Source organism: Corythoichthys intestinalis, chromosome 3, assembly GCF_030265065.1.
Source record: "Corythoichthys intestinalis isolate RoL2023-P3 chromosome 3, ASM3026506v1, whole genome shotgun sequence".
NCBI lineage: Eukaryota > Metazoa > Chordata > Actinopteri > Syngnathiformes > Syngnathidae > Corythoichthys > Corythoichthys intestinalis.
In genome coordinates this window covers 2,387,814-2,410,840 of record NC_080397.1, presented here as the reverse complement: position 1 = coordinate 2,410,840, position 23,027 = coordinate 2,387,814, and the positions used below count along the sequence as shown (strand labels likewise).

Genomic DNA, 23,027 nt, shown 5'->3' with positions numbered 1-23,027 from the left:
ACGTATTAATGTTTCAGCCATTAATGTATTAATGTTTCTGCCATTAATGTCTCATCTTCTTGCATGTGTAATATTTCAGCTATTAATGTTTAATCATATTGCTCCACACTCATACATCACAAAACCCTTTATTATGTCGCTTCATACTCATGCATCACAAGGTCATTTATTATGTCATAAAGAATAACTGAGAAAACTATAAAAGCCTCGAGCAGACAACATCCAGTGTCAGATCGTACTGTCATGTACGAGACGGAGGACCCAGTTGCGTATTGCAGACACAGGATTTTATTGATGTTGACAGGTAAGGAAAAACTATCAGATCAAGCGATAATGGCAAGTTGACATGCAGACCTATGTTTATTCACCCGCTGCCTCTCAGCCTGTTCCAGTAGCTGCATCTCAGCCTGTTCCAGTTGCTACTCCCAGTCATTTAAACCAGCCTGTGCCCATGGAGATCGGCCGCGTTGCCCTAACTCCTGAAGAGCGCCAGCGACGTTTCTTCTCTAACCTGTGTCTGTACTGCGGAGGTGAGGGTCATCGAATCACAACCTGCCCAGCAAAAGCCAGAGCTCACCAGTCATCGAATCGCAACCTGCCTAGCAAAGGCCAGAGCTCACCGGACGTCGGGGAGATTCGGGTGAGCTCAACGTGTCTTCTTTCTCCCCCCATTCGTAAACCCTTGCTCCAAATTCGCCTCCTGCTGACTGACACCATCCATACCTTGACCGCTCTCGTCGACTCTGGAGCGGAGGTCAACATCATGGATGTGGATCTGGCCCAGCAGCTTGATATTCAACGTCACCAACTTTCTCCACCTGTTCCTGCACAAGCTCTGGATGGACATCTACTCGGCACAGTGACCCACATCTCAGCCCCGGTGACCATGCTTCTGTCCGGAAACCACCACGAGTCCATTCAGTTCCATCTGCTCCGCTCACCAGGTCAGTCTCTCATCCTTGGTTATCCTTGGCTGCGCCAGCACAACCCTAACATAGATTGGGAAACTGGAGTAGTACAAGAATGGGGCAGGGGATGCCACCAGACCTGCCTGAAGGAGGCGGTCATACCCACCAACCCTGAACCTATCGGTCCTGTTAACCCTGAACCTGTCAGTTCTGTGTCAGATATCTCCAACGTGCCTGCCTGCTATCATGGACTCAGTGAGGTCTTTAACAAGACCAAGGCCACGTCGCTACCCCCGCACCGACCGTATGACTGCGCCATAGATCTCCTGCCCGGCACAGTGCCACCAAAGAGCCGTCTGTATTCCTTATCTGCACCAGAAAGAAGTGCCATGGAGAAGTACATTAATGAATCACTAGCTGCCGGGTTAATCCGTCCATCGTCCTCGCCTGCTGGAGCTGGATTCTTCTTTGTACCGAAGAAGGATGGCTCTCTCCGCCCATGCATAGATTATCGTGGACTCAATGACATAACCATCAAGAACCGCTACCCCCTGCCACTCATGTCATCTGCTTTTGAACTTCTCCAAGGTGCCACTGTGTTCACTAAACTGGATTTGAGGAGCGCTTATCACCTGGTTCGAATGAAAGAAGGCGATGAGTGGAAGACGGCATTCAACACGCCCTCAGGACACTATGAGTACCTAGTCATGCCCTTTGGCTTAACCAACGCACCTGCAATATTTCAGGCCCTGGTAAATGATATCCTGCGAGACATGCTCAATATATTTGTGTTTGTGTATTTAGATGACATACTGATATTTTCCAAAACCATGTCTGACCATATTAATCACGTCCAGCAAGTTCTGCGCCGTCTCCTGGAAAACTCTCTGTTTGTCAAAGCAGAGAAATGTGAATTCCACGCCAGATCGGTATCATTTCTGGGGCAGATAGTGGCAGAAGGAAGGCTTCAGATGGACCCTGCAAAAGTGACGGCAGTTACATCCTGGCCTGTACCGGAACCGCAAGAAGCTGCAGCAATTCCTGGGCTTTGCCAACTTCTACAGACGATTCATCCGAAATTACAGCACAGTGGCATCTCCCCTCACTTCGCTTACCAGCACAAAGGTTCCGTTCAAATGGACTCCGGCAGCTGACAAGGCCTTCGAGACGCTTAAGGCACGCTTCACTTCTGCCCCGATCCTCCAAATGCCCGACCCAGAGCGACAATTTGTGGTAGAGGTGGATGCGTCCGACGTGGGGGTCGGGGCAGTGCTTTCACAGCGCGCAGTATCGGACGGCAAATTACATCCATGCGCCTTCTACTCTCGCCGACTGTCCCCGGCAGAGCGGATTTATGACATTGGGAATCGCGAGCTGCTGGCTGTAAAACTCGCTCTGGAAGAATGCCGACATTGGCTGGAAGGATCAGCCGTGCCGTTTCTGGTGTGGACCGACCACAAGAACCTTGAATACATAAGAACAGCTCGGCGGTTGAACTCGCGGCAGGCCCGTTGGTCCCTATTCTTCACACGTTTCAATTTCACCCTCTCTTACCGCCCTGGTTCCCGGAATGCAAAGCCCGATGCCCTCTCTCGAGTATTCCAGAAGGATAAAGCACCAGTGGGGGATTTTGAGTCCATTCTCCCGGATTCTTGCCTAGTTTCCACACTGACTGACCCTCCTCGCCTGGTGGGCGGGGGTCCTGTCCATGCGACGGTGTCGACCTAGAGCGCGTCGACCTAGAGCGGCTTGCTCTCAGCCCATGCCTACATCTGACTCTGTACCCAAACCTGTGCAATCGATAGTTGATTCCTCCACTGGCGAAGAGGAGATTGAGCCAATGCCCTCGGTGGATGAGGCCATGGACTCTGATTAGTAGCCCTCGATGGGCTCAATCCTTGGGACTTCTGGAGCCGTCCCTTGAGAGGGGGGTTCTGTCACGTATTAATGTTTCAGCCATTAATGTATTAATGTTTCTGCCATTAATGTCTCATCTTCTTGCACGTGTAATATTTCAGCTATTAATGTTTCATCCTATTGCTCCACACTCGTACATCACAAAACCCTTTATTATGTCGCTTCATACTCATGCATCACAAAGTCCTTTATTATGTCATAAACAATAACTGAGAAAACTATAAAAGCCTCGAGCAGACAACATCCAGTGTCAGATCGTTAGCGAACAAACATAGGTCTGCATGTCAACTTGCCATTATCGCTTGATCTGATAGTTTTTCCTTACCGGTCAACATCAATAAAATCCTGTGTCTGTGATACGCAACTGGGTCCTCCGTCTCGTACATGACAGATACAGGAGGAGCAGTGTGTTTTTCGTCCCGGCCGTGAAACAATGGACCCCTTGTGCACCCTTGACGTAGTTCTCGAGGGTGCATGGGAATTTGCCCAACCGGTCAACATGTGTTTTGTGGATTTGGAGAAGGCGTTTGACCGTGTCCCTCTGCGAGTCCAGTAGGGGGTGCTTCGGGAGTACGGGGTACAAGCACCCTGGTAAGAGCTGTTCGGTCCCTATACGACCCGTGACAGAGTTTTATCTGTATTGCCAGCAGCAAGTCAGATTAGTTCCCAGTGAGGGTTGGACTCCGCCAAGGATGTCCTTTGTCACAGATTCTGTTCATAACTTTGATGGACAGAATTTCTGGGCGCAGCCGAAATATTGAGGGGGTTCGGCTTGGTGGCCTCAGCATTGCATCTCTGCTTTTTGCAGATGATGTGGTGCTGTTGGCTTCATCAAGCCGTGATCTCCAACTGTTACTGGAGCAGCTTGGAGCCGAAGTGTGAAGCGGTTAGGATGATGATCAGCACTTCCTTATCCGAGACCATGGTCCTCAGTCGGAAAATTGTGGCGTGACCTCTCTGGGTCGGGGATGAAATCCTGCCCCAAGTGGAGGAGTTCAATTATCTTGGGGTCTTGTTCACGGGTCAGGGTAGGAGAGAGCTGGAGATAAACAGGCGGATCAGTGCAGCGTCTGCAGTGATGCGGACTCTGTAGCAGTCAGTAGTGGTGAAGAAGGAGCAGCTCCGAAAGGCGAAGCTCTCGATTTACCAGTCAATCTATGTTCCTATGGTCACGACCTGTGGGTTGTGACTGAAAGGATAAGATCCCAGATACAAACGGCCAAAATGAGTTTCCTCCGCAGGGTGTCCGGGCTCTCCCTTAGAGATAGGGTGAGAAGCCCGGTCATCCGGGAGGGACTCGGTGTCAAGCCGCTATTCCTCCGCGTTGAGAGGAGCCAGTTAAGGTGCATCTGATTCAGATGCCTCCTGGATGCCTCCCTGGAGAGGTGTTCCGGGCATGTCCCATCGGCAGGAGGCAGGATGACCCAGGACACGCTGGATAGACTATGTCTCTCAGTTGACTTGGGAACACCTTGGGATCCCTCCGGAGGAGCTGGTTGAAGTGGCTGGGGAGAGGGAAGTCTGGGATACCCTGCTAAAGCTGCTGCCCATGCGACCCTACTTCGGATTAAGCGGTGGATAATGGATGGATGGCATTTGACTGGGATCTTATTAAAATGGACAAAGTCGTGTCGTTGGAGAATTTTTCAAAAACAATACAGCCTTAATACAATAAAAATAAAAGGTTTCTTTCAAACAGGATAATTTGCGGGTTTTCTCAATCTTCAAATAAAAATATTCTCTTTTTCAGGAAAAAAAATTGGTGAGGAGAAAAATATATTGTGGAAAAATAATGTCGCTGTTTTTGTTTTGAGAGGGTTGTTTTACAAGAAATGAAATGTTTCAAAAAATGCCCACTGGAGTGAAAAACTACTAAGTGAACAAAATACTTGACAAGATTACGAGAAGATGAGAATTTTCTTCATGTCCTCGAAAAAAATATAATATATAAATATATAATATATATTTTATTTAAACAATATTTTCAGAGTGGGAAAAAAAATTCAATTCTGTCAAGAAGTAGTTTTTTTCCTTTACCTTTACTTTGCATTTTGAGGTTCATTTACTTTTTTGTATTGTCTTTAGATACACAATATTTTCCAGGTGAAGTCACTTTATTTTAAGGGGAAAAAAGCTCATATATATTCTATATGGAAAACCGGTAATATCTGACGGCCAACATATGCAAAATTTTTATTAACTTAATTTTTCAGAAACTATAGACCCTACCCACGTGACGTCACAACTCCGCTCTCCTGAATGGTACCGCCCAATTGTCCGTCAAAACATAGTGTTAACCTGTTACGGCTACGTACATTCCTCCTATTTACGGCGTGTTTTTCTGCTCCTTAACATTAATAATCAAAATGGTGAAGGCGTGTGTGGCTGTTGGTTGCACTAACAGAGAAGATGGAAGGAGAGACTTGAAGTTTTACCGTATTCCGAGGGATCCAAAGAGGAGAGCGAAATGGACGGCTGCAATTCGACGTGAAAACTGGGCACCAAAAATTCACCACAGACTATGTAGTAGTCATTTTATATCCGGTAAGATGCATTTAAGATACACTTAGAGGGTTTTGGGCTGACAAATAACCACAATTAAGATCATTGCTAGGCTAATCGCCGACAACATACACGTATGTATGTAGTGAGAGTGCTATCGCTAAATAATATAAACATTAAAAGCCTTAACTCCATTGACAAACGACAGGAAATACATTAGACTTGACAGTGGATGTTAGCAATAACAAAAGATTTTGAATTGAAAATTTCGTAACTCACCTTTCCAAGCACAAGATAGATTCCTGCCGAATTTTCGTGGACGAGGACCTGTTTCACCCAACCAGCAACGAAGTATTTATAAGCCTCCAAGCTCTTGCAGTTTTTCAAATTTTCGTGAGAATAGGCTGATTTTGTGTGCACAAGATAATTGTAAATATCAGCGTAGCAGATGTCAGGCAGACAGGGCGAAGACAGTGGGTCGAAAAACATCGATTTGGGCATCAAATATGGATCTGGCGACTGTATAGAACGAAGCTTTTCCACATAACGCCTTTTATGCAACACATCCAGTGAGTTTACGGCATCAGAAAGCACCGGTTCTTCCATGAAATGCATTTTAAATTCCTCGATCAATTGAAACCAATGCTAATACAGAGACAAAATGACGGACAAGTGGGCGGAACCATACAGCGAGCACGTGGTTTTGTGACGTCGGTGGGTAGGGTCTATATAATCAATCTGTGTGTGGATGTGGGAGTGTGGGCTTTGCAATAAATAGATTGAGAAAGACAAATATGTACAAATATGATTTTTTTCATGTTTCATATTATTGGTGAAAAACCTTCCTCACCCTGCAAGGACGTAGTTGTCACAGGAGCTGACGTCGCACAACACTTTTCCTAGCTCGAACTGAAGCTGGCTGATGCAGCCGATGCGATTCTGCACATAGAGCATAGTATTCAACAGATCAAGTTGGAAACTTTGAGAAAGAAGTATGATGTTAAGATGTTCATTCATTCATTTTCTGAGCCGCTTATGCTCACTAGGGTCACGGGGGTGCTGGAGCCAATCCCAACTCACTATGGGCAGTGGGCGGGGTACACCCTGAATCGGTTGCCAGCCAATCTCAGCGCACAAGGAGACAAACAGCCATTTGCGCACACACTATACCTAGTGCCAATTTAGAGTGTTTGATCAGCCTGCCATGCATACTTTTGGGATGTGGGGGGAAACCGGAAAACCTGGAGAAACCCCACGCAGGCAAAGGGGCAACATGCAGTCTCCACACAGGAAGGCCAGAGCCCGAGATGAAACCCTTGATGTGAGGTGGACGTGCTAATCACTTTGCCACTGTGCCGCCTGTTAGGATGTTATTTTATCAAAAGTATGCTGATGACCTAATATTCCAACAGTATATGTTTGTATTATCAGACCAGCTTTATTTTTCATTCCAACAATTGCAACGAAATTCCATTTGAGATTCAGCCTGATCAGGACACTTATAAAAACACATAGTAGAACCTAGGTGGTATACAGGCCAGGCTGCCGGTCAAATTGCAAATGCTATAGAGGAAGACGTTAGTAGGCACAGCGTCCAACTATGGCGCTCTATTTTACTTTACTGTATGTGATCAAGGCAATGTTAATGTAGCATGGAGGGCTTTCTCAACCTACTGAATGTTTAATAGCGGTGCGACAATATATCGAATAGGTGATATATCGCGATACTTTGTAGCCCAAAAAGTTATCTATATGCTCACAAAAAGAATCGATATATCGTTTTAAAATGCTGTCACTATTTAAAAAAAAAAAAAAAAAAAAAAAGGGAGCCACCAGGTTGCTACCAACATCTTTCGTTAGCTCACTAGCTGCCATTGACAGCGCAAGACATCCAATTGATTTTGACTTGATTGGACGTCTAGCGCCGTCAACGTCACTGAACCCAGAGCATTCACAGCCAGTCTTTTGTAGGAATTTACAGGTCACTTCCTGTTCATTTTGGGGCATTTACAGATTCCTTCCTGTTGATTTTGAATCCCTTCCTGTTCATTTGGGGATATTCGTAAATAACCCAAAATGCACAGGAAATGACCAGTAAATGCCCCAAAAGGAAAAGGAAGTGACCCAAAATCAAAAGGAAATGATGTGAAATGCCCTGAAAAAACTCATTGCCTGGCTTTGGCTGCCACTGATGTCCAATCCGTTTGAAGTGGTAGGGATGGCGGCAAATGAACAAAATGTTCATTCATTGCCACCCTCCTGGTTCAAATGGATTGGACATCTTCTAATGATAAACTCATTCCAATTCACAGCAGAAGGATGCATGTTTTTCTGTTTTAGTTTTGTAGAATATCCTAGAATAATTTCCAGACCCATGAATCGATAATTGTTGTATCACCATATTGTGAGATTATCGTTATCGCGAGCCTTGTATCCCAAATCGTATCGTATCTTGGGGTTTCCACCCCTAATGGTTAAGTGTCGCTAAAATTTCCACCTGAATGATGAAAAGAAGCCACCGCTGCCAAATCGACACCAAGCGCGACATGTCTAATGTGATGTCGAGTATACTCGCGCGGTTGCCTCTTAATATGAGAGCAGATGTGACAAAGACACTTGTGTTGTCACACTTAGATTACTGCTCTGATATTTGGTCATGTGCCGCTATAACTCATATAACAACTTTACAAACTGTCCAAAATAGAGCAGCTCGGTGTGTGCTTCGTTGTTCACTCAGAACTAACGTAAACTGGATGCACAACACATTGTCCTGGTTAAAAGTTAAAGACAGATTTACGGCTTCATTGCTTACTTTTACGAGAAATATAGTTACGACTAAAATTCCAAAGGTACTTTTCCAAAAATTATATCGAAGTTCTGATGAACATCAACATGAGACCCGTCATGCCATGGGGGGTAGATTCATTTTGCCTCATGTCAAAACAAACCATGGAAAAAGTTCAGTCATGTATAGAGCGATGTTGGGCTGGAACACTGTGCCAATTGAAATTATTTCTGCAAACAGTAAAAATCAGTTTAAGTTCCTTCTGAAGAGACATTTAATTAGTAATGAATTCTGAAACGAAATAACTAACCGCCATGAGCCAGATAACTTCAATGAACGTCAGGAAAACAAAGACTGGGTCTTTTCTGTACATGTACATGCATGTAGTATATAGATATGTATAGAGATATATGTAATGTGTATGTCTGTACTATATGTGCATTTATATGTAGGGGTGTGTGTGTGAGTGTATGGATAGGGAGGGAGGGGAGGGGGTGGGTGTGGGATTTTTTATTGTTATTTTTTCCGTATGCATTTTGGTTGGTGAGGCAAGCACTGGTGTAAATGTTTGAACGGAGCAGGCTGAATTGACTCCAGGAAGAGTAGATGTACCTGTTACAACTAATGGAGATCAAAATAAATACAAATACAAATACAAACTCATTATTGCGACAACGCTGCGAGCAGTTTGCCTGAACTAAGCTTCGTACTGGCAGCCAGCATACTCACGATAACCCTGCCTGGCACCCCCCTGACATAGTTTGTGCTTCACTGGCCCTTGGTTGACCCGGCAAGGAGTTCGTGTCTGCTACATACCCACTGGAGCCAGTGCTTGATTTTTGGAAACAAAGAACCAGTGCTAACCTAAGCACAAGCCTGGACCGAGCACGAACACCAGCTGGGTGGAAAAGGGGCCCTGAGTGAAGTGGCTCACCTTCCAGTTGGCTCGCACGTTAGCTGCCGCTATACGGCAGTCTCGCAGGGTGGCCTTCCAGCAGGGCGAGTCTGACACAATGGCGTCGCGCCGGAGCCCATCCGCTGCAAACAGCCTAAACCACAACACGTCGTCCTCGGCCAGAGCTTGCCACACTCTGCTCACCTGGCAGCAGAAAAAAAGATCCACACAGTGTTCTGCTTGTTCTTTGTTTTTTTTAATCAATTAAGCAATTAACAGAATTAGGTCATTCGAGTCAAAACATCCAGCATAAGTTAACAGTTGAACTCCGCCATCTCGGATTTTGATGAAACTGCATAAATGATGCTTTTGTCTGGCAAAGCTCAAATTCCAAATTTTACCAAAATCAGTTGTCGTTGAACATTTTAACATCGTAAATAATTTGTTTGAACATGACATGTTTCATGTCTTCTGATTTTCACCTGCAGTGGTGGAATGTAACGAATACTTTGTTACTGAACTTCAGTAGATTTTTGTGTATCTGTACTTTACTTGAGCATCAATATAATAAATATGAAGTGGTACTTTTTACTTTTACTTCACTACATTACAGCACGTATCTGTACTTTTTACGCCACTACTTTTCAAATCGTCGCCTACGTTACACATTACTTTTGTTTGTTTTCTTTTATCTCACTGAACTGATAGTTTGACTTTTGTGCCTCCGGCACATTCGATAAACCCTGTGCAACTATACCGTAATTGAGCACTCGAGGAAGCAGCACGAATACAGTGGTACCTCGACGTACGATCGCTTCGACACACGATCTTTTCGACATCCGATGTAAAATTTGACTCGCCATTTGTTTCTACATCCGACGACATGCTCGAAATACTACGATTTTTGACAGCGCCGCAGTTTCTTTGTTTTGCCGCAAGACGGAAGCACGGCTGATTTTCTTGTGAAAGATATCAACACTGGATCCAAAAAGGTTAGTACAGGTGGAGAAAAAAAAAAGATGACACTTACCATTGAAATGAAGATGTAAATGATAGCAAAATATAAGCATGGTGTGTAAGCCTGTCGCAATATGCAATAATTCCATTTATCGCACGATAAATAAAAATGAAGGCGGTGTGGCGTTACTCTTTACATAATTCACTCAGAGGAACGTGCAGTGAGTGAGTTCCGCCCGGACCCTTAGAGGTGTTACTCATCTCTGTTAACCTGGTGCCTCGTGCTTTGGTGTGCAAGTTCTGCTCTGTTGAGAAATAAATGTTTTCAAGTTTTGACCACGATACTCCGCCTCCGACTCCTTCCTGGCACTACACTGGTGACCCCGACAGTGGACCTGCAGTCTCCAGGACCACAACGAACACGATGGCTGCGAACGCAACGCTTAAATTGCCTGAGTACTGGGAGTCGGGACCCGAAACGTGATTTGCACAGGCCGAGGCGCTATTCGGTCTACACGGCGTTGAAGATGAGCAACAGGACAGCGTCCCAGGTGGCCCGTTTCGTCACTTCCCCTCCGGCCAGGAATAAGTATACCGCGCTGAGGGACATCCTTTTGAGGGTGCATAGACTGTCCCGACGTGAGCGTGTGCGTCGGCTGCTGGACATCAACGGGCTTGGCGAGCGCACTCCAACACAACTCATGAATGTCATGCTGAACCTGTTGGGCGACGAGGTGCCTAATTCGCTGTTCTTGGAGCTGTTCCTGCGTCAACTACTGGCCCACGCGCGCACCGCTCTCGACAATTCGGACTTCTCCGACCCACGCGTTCTCGCTGAGGAGGCCGAGAGATACTTCACCGAGATGCCACGGGCAGCTCACGAGCACTTGGCGCCGGTGCAGGCCTCGCCCGATTTCCTGGCCCAGACATTCGACCAGCAGAAGCCAGCCACCCGGCGTGGGAACCGGCAGGGTCGCTACCAACCAACGGTTGGTGTTTTTATTAGGGGTGCATGATATCCATTTTTTGAAACCGATACCGATATCGATAACTTCCTGCTCCTCAAAGCCGATACCGATATCGATAACCGATAATATATAATTTTTTGAATGTATATTCACCCAAGTTTTTGAACACCTGGAGGTTAAAAAAAAAAAAAAAAACTAGTGATGGATTCAACATAGATTTTTGCCTTTGACCTCACCAGATTTTTCATAATGACATGAACATTATTATGGACAAAACAAAGGCAAGAATAGCCTTGACTTCAAATAAAGTGTCAATATTTATTTTTTCAAATGAATATAATTTGAGTCAATCACAATCAATTAGTCAATATAATTGAAGATGTGTTTCCTGAATAATGAGCACTAAACTAAAACATAAACCCAACAGGTACGGTGCTTTGTCATCAAATAAAAATATTTGGTGCTACAGTAGAGGAGACTGTTGTGGTCTTGGTCCATGGAACAACTTTCTTAACCTGGGAGACAGGTTAGGACAGCAAGCCTATCAATAACCAAAAGGCCTCTCAATAACTTACTAACTTATAACTAACACTGTAAAATGCAAACATTATATAGTAAGGTTCATCACTCATTCCTCATAAGAAAAATATGGTAGAGCAAAAAGGATTAATGGATTTCCTTATAATAATATCAATCTTTAAAACACCATCGAAGCGATTGTCATCTTTTCAGTGGCTTATTAAGATGTGTTTCTCGCTAGCCGTGCAGCAGACTTGAGCGTGACGTCACAGAAAGGGAGCGCTTGATTTACAAACGCACACATCCCAATCCACCGGCACTGTGCCAAAAATATTACAGTACATGTACTGCCCATAAAAGTGCGTTTCACTTCTACACTGCCCGACAGCCATCTACAAATGAATGCACTTCCATAAACCACAAGGCTTGGTCTTTTCTTGCTTTTTTGGGAAGACACTTGTCTTAATACTGTGAAAGTACAACAGAAAAATAGACATATTCAATACTCAATATACAACAAACTGCACAATACATTTGTATGCACAACTATTATATGTAAAGCATAGCACACTAGCTTGAACTACTAGCCTTAAGAATTGGCTGGCTTCTATAACACAACTTATGAAGTTCTGTACATATGACCCTTCACCACAGAAGTAAATATATATTGCACATCCATATATTATAGTAAACATAAAATACTTACAGAGGCGGAAAGCGTTCACGATTGTCAATGCTCCCGCTGGACACCGCACTGTGTAAGTGAATGAGCTTGTGAGCAAAACAAAAAATAGATGCAGCGAATTATTCTGACCAGCAGGTGGCAGCAATGCCCCGCAAATGGTCAACTGATTTCCCATACAGGTGTGTAGCGCAGCACAGTACATACAGTATTATCGGTCCTATTAATAATAATGTTATTGGATTTATTGGGATGACGTCATAATTCCTATAATAATTATCGGACCAATAATTATCGTGCACCAGTATTTTTTATCATGCCCGCTTCGGCGCCAAGGCCAAGTCGTGCCAGGCGCCTTGCACTTACGACGCGGGAAACAGCGGAGCCCGCCCCCTGTAGCCACCGGGCGCTCCAAACTAGCTGCTTTTCGTGGTGGATACACTCTCCGGTCGCAAGTTTCTGTGTGACACCGGCGCGCTGAGGAGTGTAGTTCCAGCGGTCCCCGGAGAAGCGTCTGTGGATACCACCGGTCCGGCACTGCGTTCGGCAGATGACGGGCCCATACGGACGTACGGGTTGAAGACTTTGAACTTGCGCTTGTACGCAGCGGTTCGTGTGGAAGTTCGTAGTCGCGGACGTCGCCTTTCCCCTTTTAGGGACGGACTTTCTCTGCGCACACAACTTGTAGGTGGACGTTTTGCATGGACGCTCTGACTTTCTTTTCCATTCCCGGTGTCAGGAGTAGGGGCGAGCCCGTCTGTTCATCTAGCTGTCTCGCGGAGGACAATGTGTTTTGCCGACTTCTGAGTGAGTACCCGACCCTCACACGTCCCACCTTCTCCGCGGTCTTCTCTAAGCATGTTGTTGAGCATCGCATCGAGACGACAGGCGCTCACCGCCTCGATCCTGCTAAACTGTCTGTTGCCAAGGCTGAATTTGATAACATGGAACGGCTAGGGATTGTTAGGCGCTCTAACAGCCCCTGGTCGTCTCCACTTCACATTGTTCCCAAACATTACGGTGGGTGGAGGCCGTGCGGGGATTATCGTCGGCTCAATAACATTACCACGCCCAATCGGTACCCGGTGCCTCACGTGCAGGATTTTTCTGCCCTCCTTGCCTGTTGCGTGGTTTTCTCTAAGGTTGACCTGATGCGCGGCTATCATCAGGTGCCCGTCCACCCGCAGACGTCCCCAAAACGGCTGTAGTTACCCCGTTTGGGCTGTTCGAATTTTTGAGAATGCCTTTTGGTTTGAAAAACGCTGCTCAGTCGTTCCAACGTTTAATGGACTCTGTTTTGCGCGATATGCCGTTTGTGTTTGTTTACTTGGACGACATTCTTATTGCAAGCAAAAGCGTTGAGGACCACGTGCGTCACCTCCAGGAGTTGTTCGCCAGGCTGGTAGCACACAGTCTTATTGTTAATCCCGCGAAATGCGTTTTTGGCATTCCATCCATACAATTTCTCGGCCATCTCGTGAACAAGGATGGCGTGGTCCCGCTTCCCTCCAAGGTTGAGGGCATCACCTCTTTCACGTGTTCGCGGTCGGCTCGCGAGCTGAGAGAATTTTTGGGGATGGTGGCTTACTACCACCGCTTCGTGCGTCATGCGGCTCACGTCATGTGCCCGCTATACGAAGCGCTCAAAGGTACATCTCCCAACCACATCATTGGTTGGTCGGGAGAAAGGTTAGCTGCATTCGAAGCTACCAAGGCTGCGCTTGGTCAGGCAACGGTGCTGGCGCACCCCCTGCCCGAGGCTCCCGTTGCCCTGACTACCGATGCGTCCGATTTTGCGGTGGGAGCAGTTCATGAGCAATGGGTTAACGGTCCCTGGCAATCGCTCGCCTTTTTCAGTCGCCAATTGGTTCCTCGGGAGCGCAAGTATAGGGCTTTTGACATGGAGCTTCTGTCCCTCTGGTTAGCGGTGCGCCATTTCCGTTTCTTCCTGGAAGGCCGCCCCTTCACCGCGTACACCGACCACAAACCCCTCCCGTTTTCAATGTCTCGCACGGCTGAACCATGGTCTGCACGTCAGCAGCGCCAACTTTCTTATATTTCCGAGTTCACCACCGACATCAGACATGTATCGGGGAAAACCAACGTGGTAGCTGACTGTTAGTCGCGGTGTTCGGCCATTCCTTACTACGCGGCGAAACGTCCTACACAATGCTCAGCGCGCTTGCGCAAGCATCCGCACGCATGCGCACATCGGTTAGAAGCGGCAAGAACTCACTATTTATGTTTTTATTTAGGTTTTTAGAACCTTTTTACTTCCTCAAAAATTACACTCTAATACTTTTAACCATTGTTTTTTTTTGTGTTAGCTTTGAAGCAGTTGACCACATTAGTCACGTAGCGAATTTTAACCACCCTTATTTGATATAACTACATTTAAGTATTTTCTTCAGGCATTTTTTAGTATGTTATGCCTGTATGCATCTAAACAAAACAAGTTTAGAGCGCACGGTAGTACTTTGGGTGTCAAATTCGACTAATGTAGGACGTTTCGCCGATGTAGGAGATTTTGGCAGAACACCGGTCGTTCGCCGGCGCGGTTCAGCTCGGTTTGGATTTTGCCGCCATGGCATTTGACCAGGAGCACGACGAGAGTGTTTGCGCGCTCAAGTCTACGGTTTCGGACCTGCACTTGCAACGTGTTCCAGTGGGCGACACTGGCGTCACCTCTACCGGTATTGCCCGCCCCTTGGTTCCAGCATGCTGGCGGCGTAAGGTATTCGACGCGGTACAAGGCCTCTCTCACCCCGGTCGGAAACCGTCTGCTAAGCTGGTCTCGCAAAAATTTGTGTGGCGGGGCCTTAAGAAAGATGTGCTGGCGTTGGCCATTTCCTGCGTCGCTTGTCAACGGGCTAAAATTCAGTGCCATGTCAAAACACCCCTCGAAACTTTCATCGTCCCTGAACGGCGTTTCGACCTCATCAATGGGTACTTGGTGGGGCCTCTTCTGGTTTCTTATGGGTTCACGCACTTGCTCACCATGGTCGATAGGACTACGCGCTGGCCTGAAGCGGTTCCTTTGTCGTCCACGTCCACTGCTGATGTGGCTCGTGCATTTATTGGGACGTGGGTCGCGCGTTTTGGGACTGCGTCTGATATTTCATTGGACCATGGTGTGCATTTCCCATGGGGGGGGGGTTGGGGGCAGCGCAGCCCATCCTTCCTTCCGCAGCCCAGCAAAGGAGCCCCCCCCCCCCCCCCGGAATCCAGGGTGGTCCCCCGGGCCACCCGCGCGCCCATCTACTGGCCCTTGGGAATGGCAAGAGGGGACGCACCACCAACCCCACGCCCGTGCCCAACCCCGTCCACCCACCCGGGCCACGAGCCGCTGCCGCGGCCCCCCAGCCATCACGGCACGCCACGGGGCCCCCAGCGGCCCACCAAGACCAGTCCGAGTTGTGGGGTGCGATCGCCGATAGCTTGGAGGTTAAGCTGCACAGCACCACCGCGTATCACCCGCAAGCAAATGGCTTGTGTGAACGTTTTCACCACTCCATGAAGGCCTCCCTTCGCGCTTGTTTGAGTGATGGGGACTGGGTGGATAGGCTTCCTTGGGTGTTGCTTGGTCTTTGGTGTGCGCCCAAGGAAGACCTGCACGCTTCTTCTGTGGAGTTGGTCTATGGCTAGGTTTTGCGTGTTCCCGCTGATTTTCTTCCTGATGCGACTCCCCCGTGGTCTGCCGAAGGTCAAAGGGCAGACCTGCTAGATTTTGCCCGCAGATTTGCCCCGGTTCCGACCTCGCAGCACTGTGTGCCCGAGGTGCGTATTCCGTCCTTGTTGCGTTCCGCGAAATTCGTCTTTGTCAGACATGGTGCGCATCACGGTCTGCTGCGAACCCGTATGACGACCCTTTTAGAATTTTGGAGCATGGGGATTAGTGTTTAATTCTAGACATCGGGAGCCGAAGGGAACCTGTTTCGATCGACAGGGTTAAGCCTGCTTGCGTGTATTCCTCCATGCCATTGGAGGTCGCTCAGCCTCCCCGCCGGGGTCGCCCCCCTGGTCTTCGTAGGTGCGGGTTGCCCGTTCGTTCCGAGCTCAGGGCAGACTCTTCTGCGCCTAGTTCCTCTGTCCCGGACGCTCAGGGCACCCCTTCCCCCTCCGTTTCTGGCCCTGCCACTCCTCTCCAGCGTACAGGTCGGGGACGGGCGATCGTGCCCCCCAAGTTTAGGGATTTTTTGTATGAGTGAATTCTGGGGGGGCTTGTGTGGTGTTACTATTTACATAATTCACTCAGAGGAACGTGTAGTGAGTGAGTTCCACCCGGACCCTTAGAGGTGTTACACTCATCTCTGTTAACCTGGTGCCTCGTGCTTAGGTGTGCAAATTCTGCTCTGTTGAGAAATAAATGTTTTCAAGTTTTGACCATGATACTCCGCCTCCGACTCCTTCCTGGCACTATAGCGGTAATTTTTCCGCTGCGATTTATCACCTCGCGTGCACGTGCGCGTGCGGCAGACATGCTGTTAAAAGTTCGGATTCCTTGTTACCAACTGCGCAAAATGCATCTTCGTTCCAGGTCCGGCAAAAAATAGCGCCGGAGCCAATCATTCCCATTATATCCTATTGTTCAATGTATACCGGCCGCGTCAGTGCTCTGGATTGACTGCGGACCATCTCCGGCGTGCCGGTGTTGTCGACGTGTGGCCGCTCCCGTCAGGGGTGACATTTCCCGCGGGGCGGCTATTTTTCAGCACAACACCGGATATTTACAACGAAGTCCGCCAAAACATTGTTACCGACTTGGTTGCAACGAACAACCTCGCTTTGACAATGGACAGCTGAATGGACATGATGAACATTGAGTGGCAAATTAAAAGCGCTGTTTTTCAAACTCGTCCTGTTTATGAAAGTCGATTGTCATATGCTGGTGTTGTGCAGTAATGAGCAGACGTGACTTCTGTGGCGTTTGCTAACGTTTTTAATGCGCGCACACACTACATATCGTGAAATAGCAAACTAGATGTGCTACGTCCCATGCCATTGGCTAAGTGAGCCCGGAGTGATTTTGGGACACATAGTCCATAAACTACATCGATGAATTGTAAACCGCCATGACTGAATGCATGTTAATAAGGCCAAATCAATCCATACCAGTTACTATAGATAATGCTGCAAATATAGTTTAATTCAGTACATGACACAAAACGATTCGGACCACAAATAGGATGTCTTGCTCATGTAGTAAACCTAGCTGTTAAGAGAGCTGTAGCAATCAACAGTGTGCCCCGCCTCACTTTACAAACAGTAAAGATTGTTCTCAGCACTTTTATACAAAATTTCTTCAGATCAGTAAGAAGTAAGCACATAAATATTATGCACTAAAATGCATGTTTATATGATAGCAATGTAATTTTTGCATGTTAGCAAAAAAAAAAAAAAATACAATTGTTATTTTTTTTTTCAGAGCATTACATGTATTGAATCCGATCGTAAATTGTGTCCCCCGTAACGAAAATCGTACCGAACCGTGACTTAACTGTATTGTTGCATCCCTATGGAACACAATTGCAGAAGCTATGAGGGGGAAAGTTTTCATTTGCCTAAATGATTTAAGTCATTAAGTGCAATTTTATTTTATTTTTTCTTGAAAACCACATTTTATTTATTCTGTGTTTCTGTGCGGCATTAATATTGTTTTTTACTTAAGAAGCAAGTTGTATTGTTTTTAGTTGTGATTCCTTACAGTATTCAAGTATTTTTGAATTTAAGAGTAAATATTTATCACGTTTAAATGGGTGTACTTGATCTAATTAATATATACTGTATTCTCACTGTGCTGTTGTAAATTGGTTTAAAAAAAAATTGGGGGGGGGCACAATAATATCGCAATAATTTATTAGATAAATTATCGCACGCTAAAATTTGTTATCGTGACAGGCCTAATGGTGTGTGCATCCATAAATTGGGTCGCCAATAGGGTCGTAGAACGTCGATCTCGGTCGGCGGTCTTCCGCCGTTGGCCAGTCTTTATAAGTTAAGGTGACAATTCTTACTGTGGTAACATCGCCAAAGAAATCGCCAGCTTCGTCAGGTTTCTAATCATTTATTCCATCAACTTGTTCAACACAACATGCCAGCATCAAAACAGAAAGTAAAATAGAACCGCGCTCTCTTGCTCACTGTCACGTCAGCCCCGCAGTGTGTTCAAGTACAGCAAAGAAAGTCCGCCACATTAGAACCACATTACATTATTACAGGTATTATTATTATTATCATTAAATTATTATTCCGATTTTTATTTATAGTTCAGTTGTTCTGCTATGTGTAATTGCCATTTGTAATGGTACCAGCAGTATTTATTAAGGATTTAGTCTAGGTTTTTGGGCAGTGGAACGAATTAATGGAATTATGATGTTTTCTTATGGGAAAATCCTACTCAACATACGACCATTTCAACTTACAAACGAGGTCCTGGAACAAATTAACTTTGTATGTAGAGATACAACTGTGTATTAATTTAAAATACAGACCTAGCTAGTAAAATGTTGTCTATGAAAGTTGTAAAGCAATAAAACGTTTTTTTGTTTTTTTAGCTTGTTCTGTTCATCGTGCAGTAAATTTTTTCGCTTGTTTTTTTTTCTCCATTTTGCTCAGGTTTAAACAAAACTGAGCAGTCAATGAATTCGCTGGTTCTTTCGTTGAATGTTGACTCAGATCTCTGTACTAGTCCTTTTAAAAAAGTTAGCATATTGTGATAGAGTTCATTATTTTCTGTAATGTACTGATAAAAATTTGACTTGCATATATTTTAGATTCATTACACAGAACTGAAGTAGTTCAAGCCTGTTCAGTGTTTCCCACAAATGAACGAGACCCGCCACAGTCTCGTTTGACCGCCCCCCCCCCCCGCCGGGAAAAAAAAAAAAAGATAATAATCAGATGCGTCAGTCAGCCGATTACACAGCTGTAGCCCACTCCACTCTACTACCTGCGTGAGCGAGAGCGCGCGCGTGCGTGCACACACACAGACACTCGCACCAACAGGTCGCGCTCATAGACGGGACTACTAGCCTGGTACACCAGACTCATAGCTGTGCTATGCAGGCATGAAAATCTCTCACCTTTCGGCGAAATTCGCCGTCTTGAAGTCAAAAAGGGCGACCTACGTGAATTGCGTAGATCCGAGGAGAAATTCTTTTTGGGAGGAGGGGGGGTCGGGAGGTTTTATTTAATTATTATTATTATTATCATCATGTGATTAACTTAGTACGTAAACTGAGCACTTAAGAAATCGGTTCTTTAAAAAAGTAACACTTGGACAGTCGGCAAATCCTTCTAGATGCTTCGCTGACGAGAACCAATCATCGGCCCAAGCTGCGTTCCATTATTCCAAACGCGCGCACACTTTACGTGTACATGGAGTGCTCGGAGAGCCTTTGGTTGCATTGCAAAGCTGCGAAAACAAAAAGCAGGCCTTATCCACACCGGGGCAGACCACAGCGCAGCATACACACTTGCCTGTATTTGCCAGCAGATTGAATTTGGTGAGTAATGGTTTCAATCGTTTTCACATTTTGCGATATAAAAAAGTTACTGCCATTCGTTGCAGCTTGCGTTGAACACTGCCAGAGCTAGTCAAATCTCCCATGAAAAAACAATAGCTCCCGTTAAATTGGCATTAGCGGTAATATAAACGAAGAAACACACTGTTGAGTCAAATTAAGCGGCATGCTCTCGGATGGAGGGGGGTGCCTCGTATCGCTCCCGTCGTCCACCTGAGACGCGTTATTTTCGGCTGGGACTTGAGCTGACGGCCGGTGTCGGCACAACACCGGCCCGACAAGTGGTGGGAATGACTCTTGCTTCTTAAAGCTTTTCAGAAATACAGGGATCCCTCGTTTTTCGCGGTTAATGGGGACCAGAACCCGCCGCAATAAGTGAAAACTGCGAAGTAGCGCCCCAGCCCCCCATTTTTTTGTGCGTGTTCAATGTATTTATTCAGATTTTACATTGGAAAAAAGATATATATATAAGACATGCTTTTTCACTTTTTTCACCAAAGTATCATTTATAAATGGTTTTCAAGCACTTCAAAATGTAAGAATTATGATAAGTTTTAAACATGTTACTGCCCCACCAAATTATTTTTAAACAAGAATAAAGTAGTAAGAAAATGCTTGGCTTTATTAAATGCTTCATAGTGAGTCTACTCAAACTCTCTCAGGCTTTGTTAAACGGTGATTGACACATGTGCAAAGTTTTTCTTTTTATATATATTTTTTTTGTTTGAAGCAACTTATTTGATTGAATAATAAAGACACAAATGTCCTAGCCAAAATGTGGCCCAAACGCAAAACAACATTACTTCAATGGAAAAATTTGTTTCAATCAAGAAAAATAGTTTTCAAATGCTTTTTTGTCTCAAATTTATTTTTGCAATCAAAAACAATTTTTTTTATTGAAGTGACTTTTTGGGGATTAAAAGTATATACTGTATTTTGATTGAAGCAACTTTTTTTTTGATAGAAGTAACTTTGTTTTTTGATTGAATAATAAAAACACAAATCTACCTCCATCGTTATTGAGAGAGAAAGAAATTAAGAAAGCTTTAAAACTAAAAGCCACCGGGGAGTCTGATTTTTTAATTTTTTAAATATTTGTATTTCATTACATAGACATGCCTCGTAGGGAAAGGAGATTGAGGGATAAAAAAAGGAGTTGGATGAGGCTGCTAAAGGCAGTGGATACCTCATCAGCTGGTTTGAAAGGATAGTCGGGTATTAAATACAATTATAAACACAATTACAATGTTATTTTTCTATGAGATTTTATGTCATTGCTTTATCAATCATTAGGTACTAGAGTTGTTAAGTATGGATAATAATGAAATAATAGTTTTGAAAAAACTGTGCTGTTGGTGGCTCAGTGACCATCTGATGTGGTTTGTTCTCAGATGAACAAGTTGAGGAGGGAAGTTTTGATGCAGAGGTTGAAGGAAGAAAAGAGACAGACAGACTGAGTCACAGCCAGAAAGTGTTGATGACAGTTTTAATTTCTATTCACTGTTGCCCCCTCCCAATTAAAGTATGTCACAGTCGCAGCCAGTTATTATCTAAAGCTGGTTAAAATTGAAGTTATGTTGTTTTAAGGTGTATTAAATACTTGTTCACGTGCCCCTTTTGATCTACGAGCACCCGCCCCTCCAGCGGTCTCTGCACGGCCCTGCTGAAACACAGTGTGGGTCGACAGAGCTCAATATTTTGTTGGGGTATACAGTGTACTGCAACATATTTCCTCCACACCCTTCTCACCTTTTTAACCCCTGACCCATTTTCATGCCTGGTTATGAGAGTATGAGTCTGGCCACCATTCAGCAGAAAAAAATTTCCAGGGCGGAGCCAGCCACAGTAAATAGACAGCGGAGCGGACCAATCAGCGACGGGCTGACGCGACGTCGGTAAAGCGACAAGAAACTAGCGAGAGACATTTCAACATATTCAACATGGCTAGCGCGAGACAGACTGTTGGTTTTAGCGACTCGATGTGTTTTTGGTCATGTAAAACCGAATTTACCGCGGATTGAGTCTGGTGCACCAGGCTACGGGACTACTGTCTGCTGCATTCTGCTGCATTTGGCGCGATCCGGCGACACCGCATACAGCAATTTATATTACATTCAGTGGTCTCAAAATGCCCTAAAGAGATACACCAGACTTGAAAATGTACACACACACCCTACCCCGAGGGTCAGAGACCCTCCCACCACAGTCTCCTAAAATCCTGTGGGAAACACTGCTGTGTTATTGTTTTAATAGTGATGATTTTGGCAAAAAAGTCAAGAAAAAACAAATATCCCCATCTCAAAAAATTACCATATCATGAAAACGTACTCTAAAGAAGCCACTAACCTAATCATCTGAATCAATGGTTTAACTCAAAACCCCTGCGAAAGATTCCCGAGGCTTTTAGAAACTCCCAGCGTGGTTCATTGCTCAAAACCGCAATCATGGGCAAGACTGCCCACCTCACTGCTGGCCATCATTGACACCCTCAAGCAAGAGGCAAAGACACAGAAGGAATTTCTGAGCAAATAGGCTGTTCCAAGAGTGCTGTATCAAGGCACATCAGTGGGACGTCTGTAGAAAGGAAAAAGTGTGGCATGAAATGTTGCACAACCAGAAGAGGTGACCGCATCATGAGAAAGATTGTGGAGAAGGGCCGATTCCAGACCCTGGGGGGCCTGCAGAAACTGTGGACTGAGTCTGGAGTAGAAATATCCAGAGCCACCGTGCACAGGTGTGTATGAAACAGTGGCAGAAGCGCTTGACCTGGGCTACAGAGAAGGAGCACTGGACTGCTGCTCAGTTGTTCAAAGTACTTTTTTCAGATGAAAGCAAATTTTGCATGTCATTCGGAAAGCAAGGTGCCAGAGTTTGAAGGAAGACTGGGGAGAAGGAAATGCCAAAATGCCTGAGGTCCAGAGTCAAGTACCCACAGTCAGTGATGGTCTGGGGTGCCATGTCAGCTGCTGGTATTGGTCTACTGTGTTTTATCAAGGGCAGGGTCAATGCAGCTAGGTATCAGGAGATTTTGGAGCACTTCATGCTTCCATCTGCTGAAAAGCTTTATGGAGATGAAGATTTTATTTTTCAGCACGACCTGGCACCTGCTCACAGTATCAAAACCACTGGTAAATGGTTTACTGACCATGGTGTTACTATGCTTAATTGGCCTGCCAACTCTCCTGACCTGAACCCCATAGAGAATCTGTGGGATATTGTGAAGAGGAAGTTGAGAGACACCAGACCTAACACTGTGGATGAGCTTAAGGCCGCTATCGAAGCATCCAGGGCCTCCATAACACCTCAGCAGTGGCACAGGTTGATTGCTTCAATGCCACGCCTCGTTGAAGGAGTCATTTCTGCAAAAGGAT

The 23,027-nt window shown here is 45.6% G+C and overlaps 1 protein-coding gene across 4 annotated transcripts in view; it reads right to left on the bottom strand.

Moving 5' to 3' along the window:
• Positions 1-23,027, bottom strand: part of LOC130913181 (F-box/WD repeat-containing protein 8-like) — a 72,270-nt gene that overhangs the window by 35,536 nt on the left and 13,707 nt on the right. For all 4 annotated transcript variants that reach the window (XM_057831564.1, XM_057831563.1, XM_057831565.1 and 1 more), the window contains exons 3-4: positions 9,047-9,211; positions 6,178-6,266 (exon numbers count right to left, since the gene is read on the bottom strand). In XM_057831564.1, coding sequence (XP_057687547.1) covers positions 6,178-6,266; positions 9,047-9,211 — 254 coding nt within the window. The remainder of the gene's footprint in view (positions 1-6,177; positions 6,267-9,046; positions 9,212-23,027) is intronic.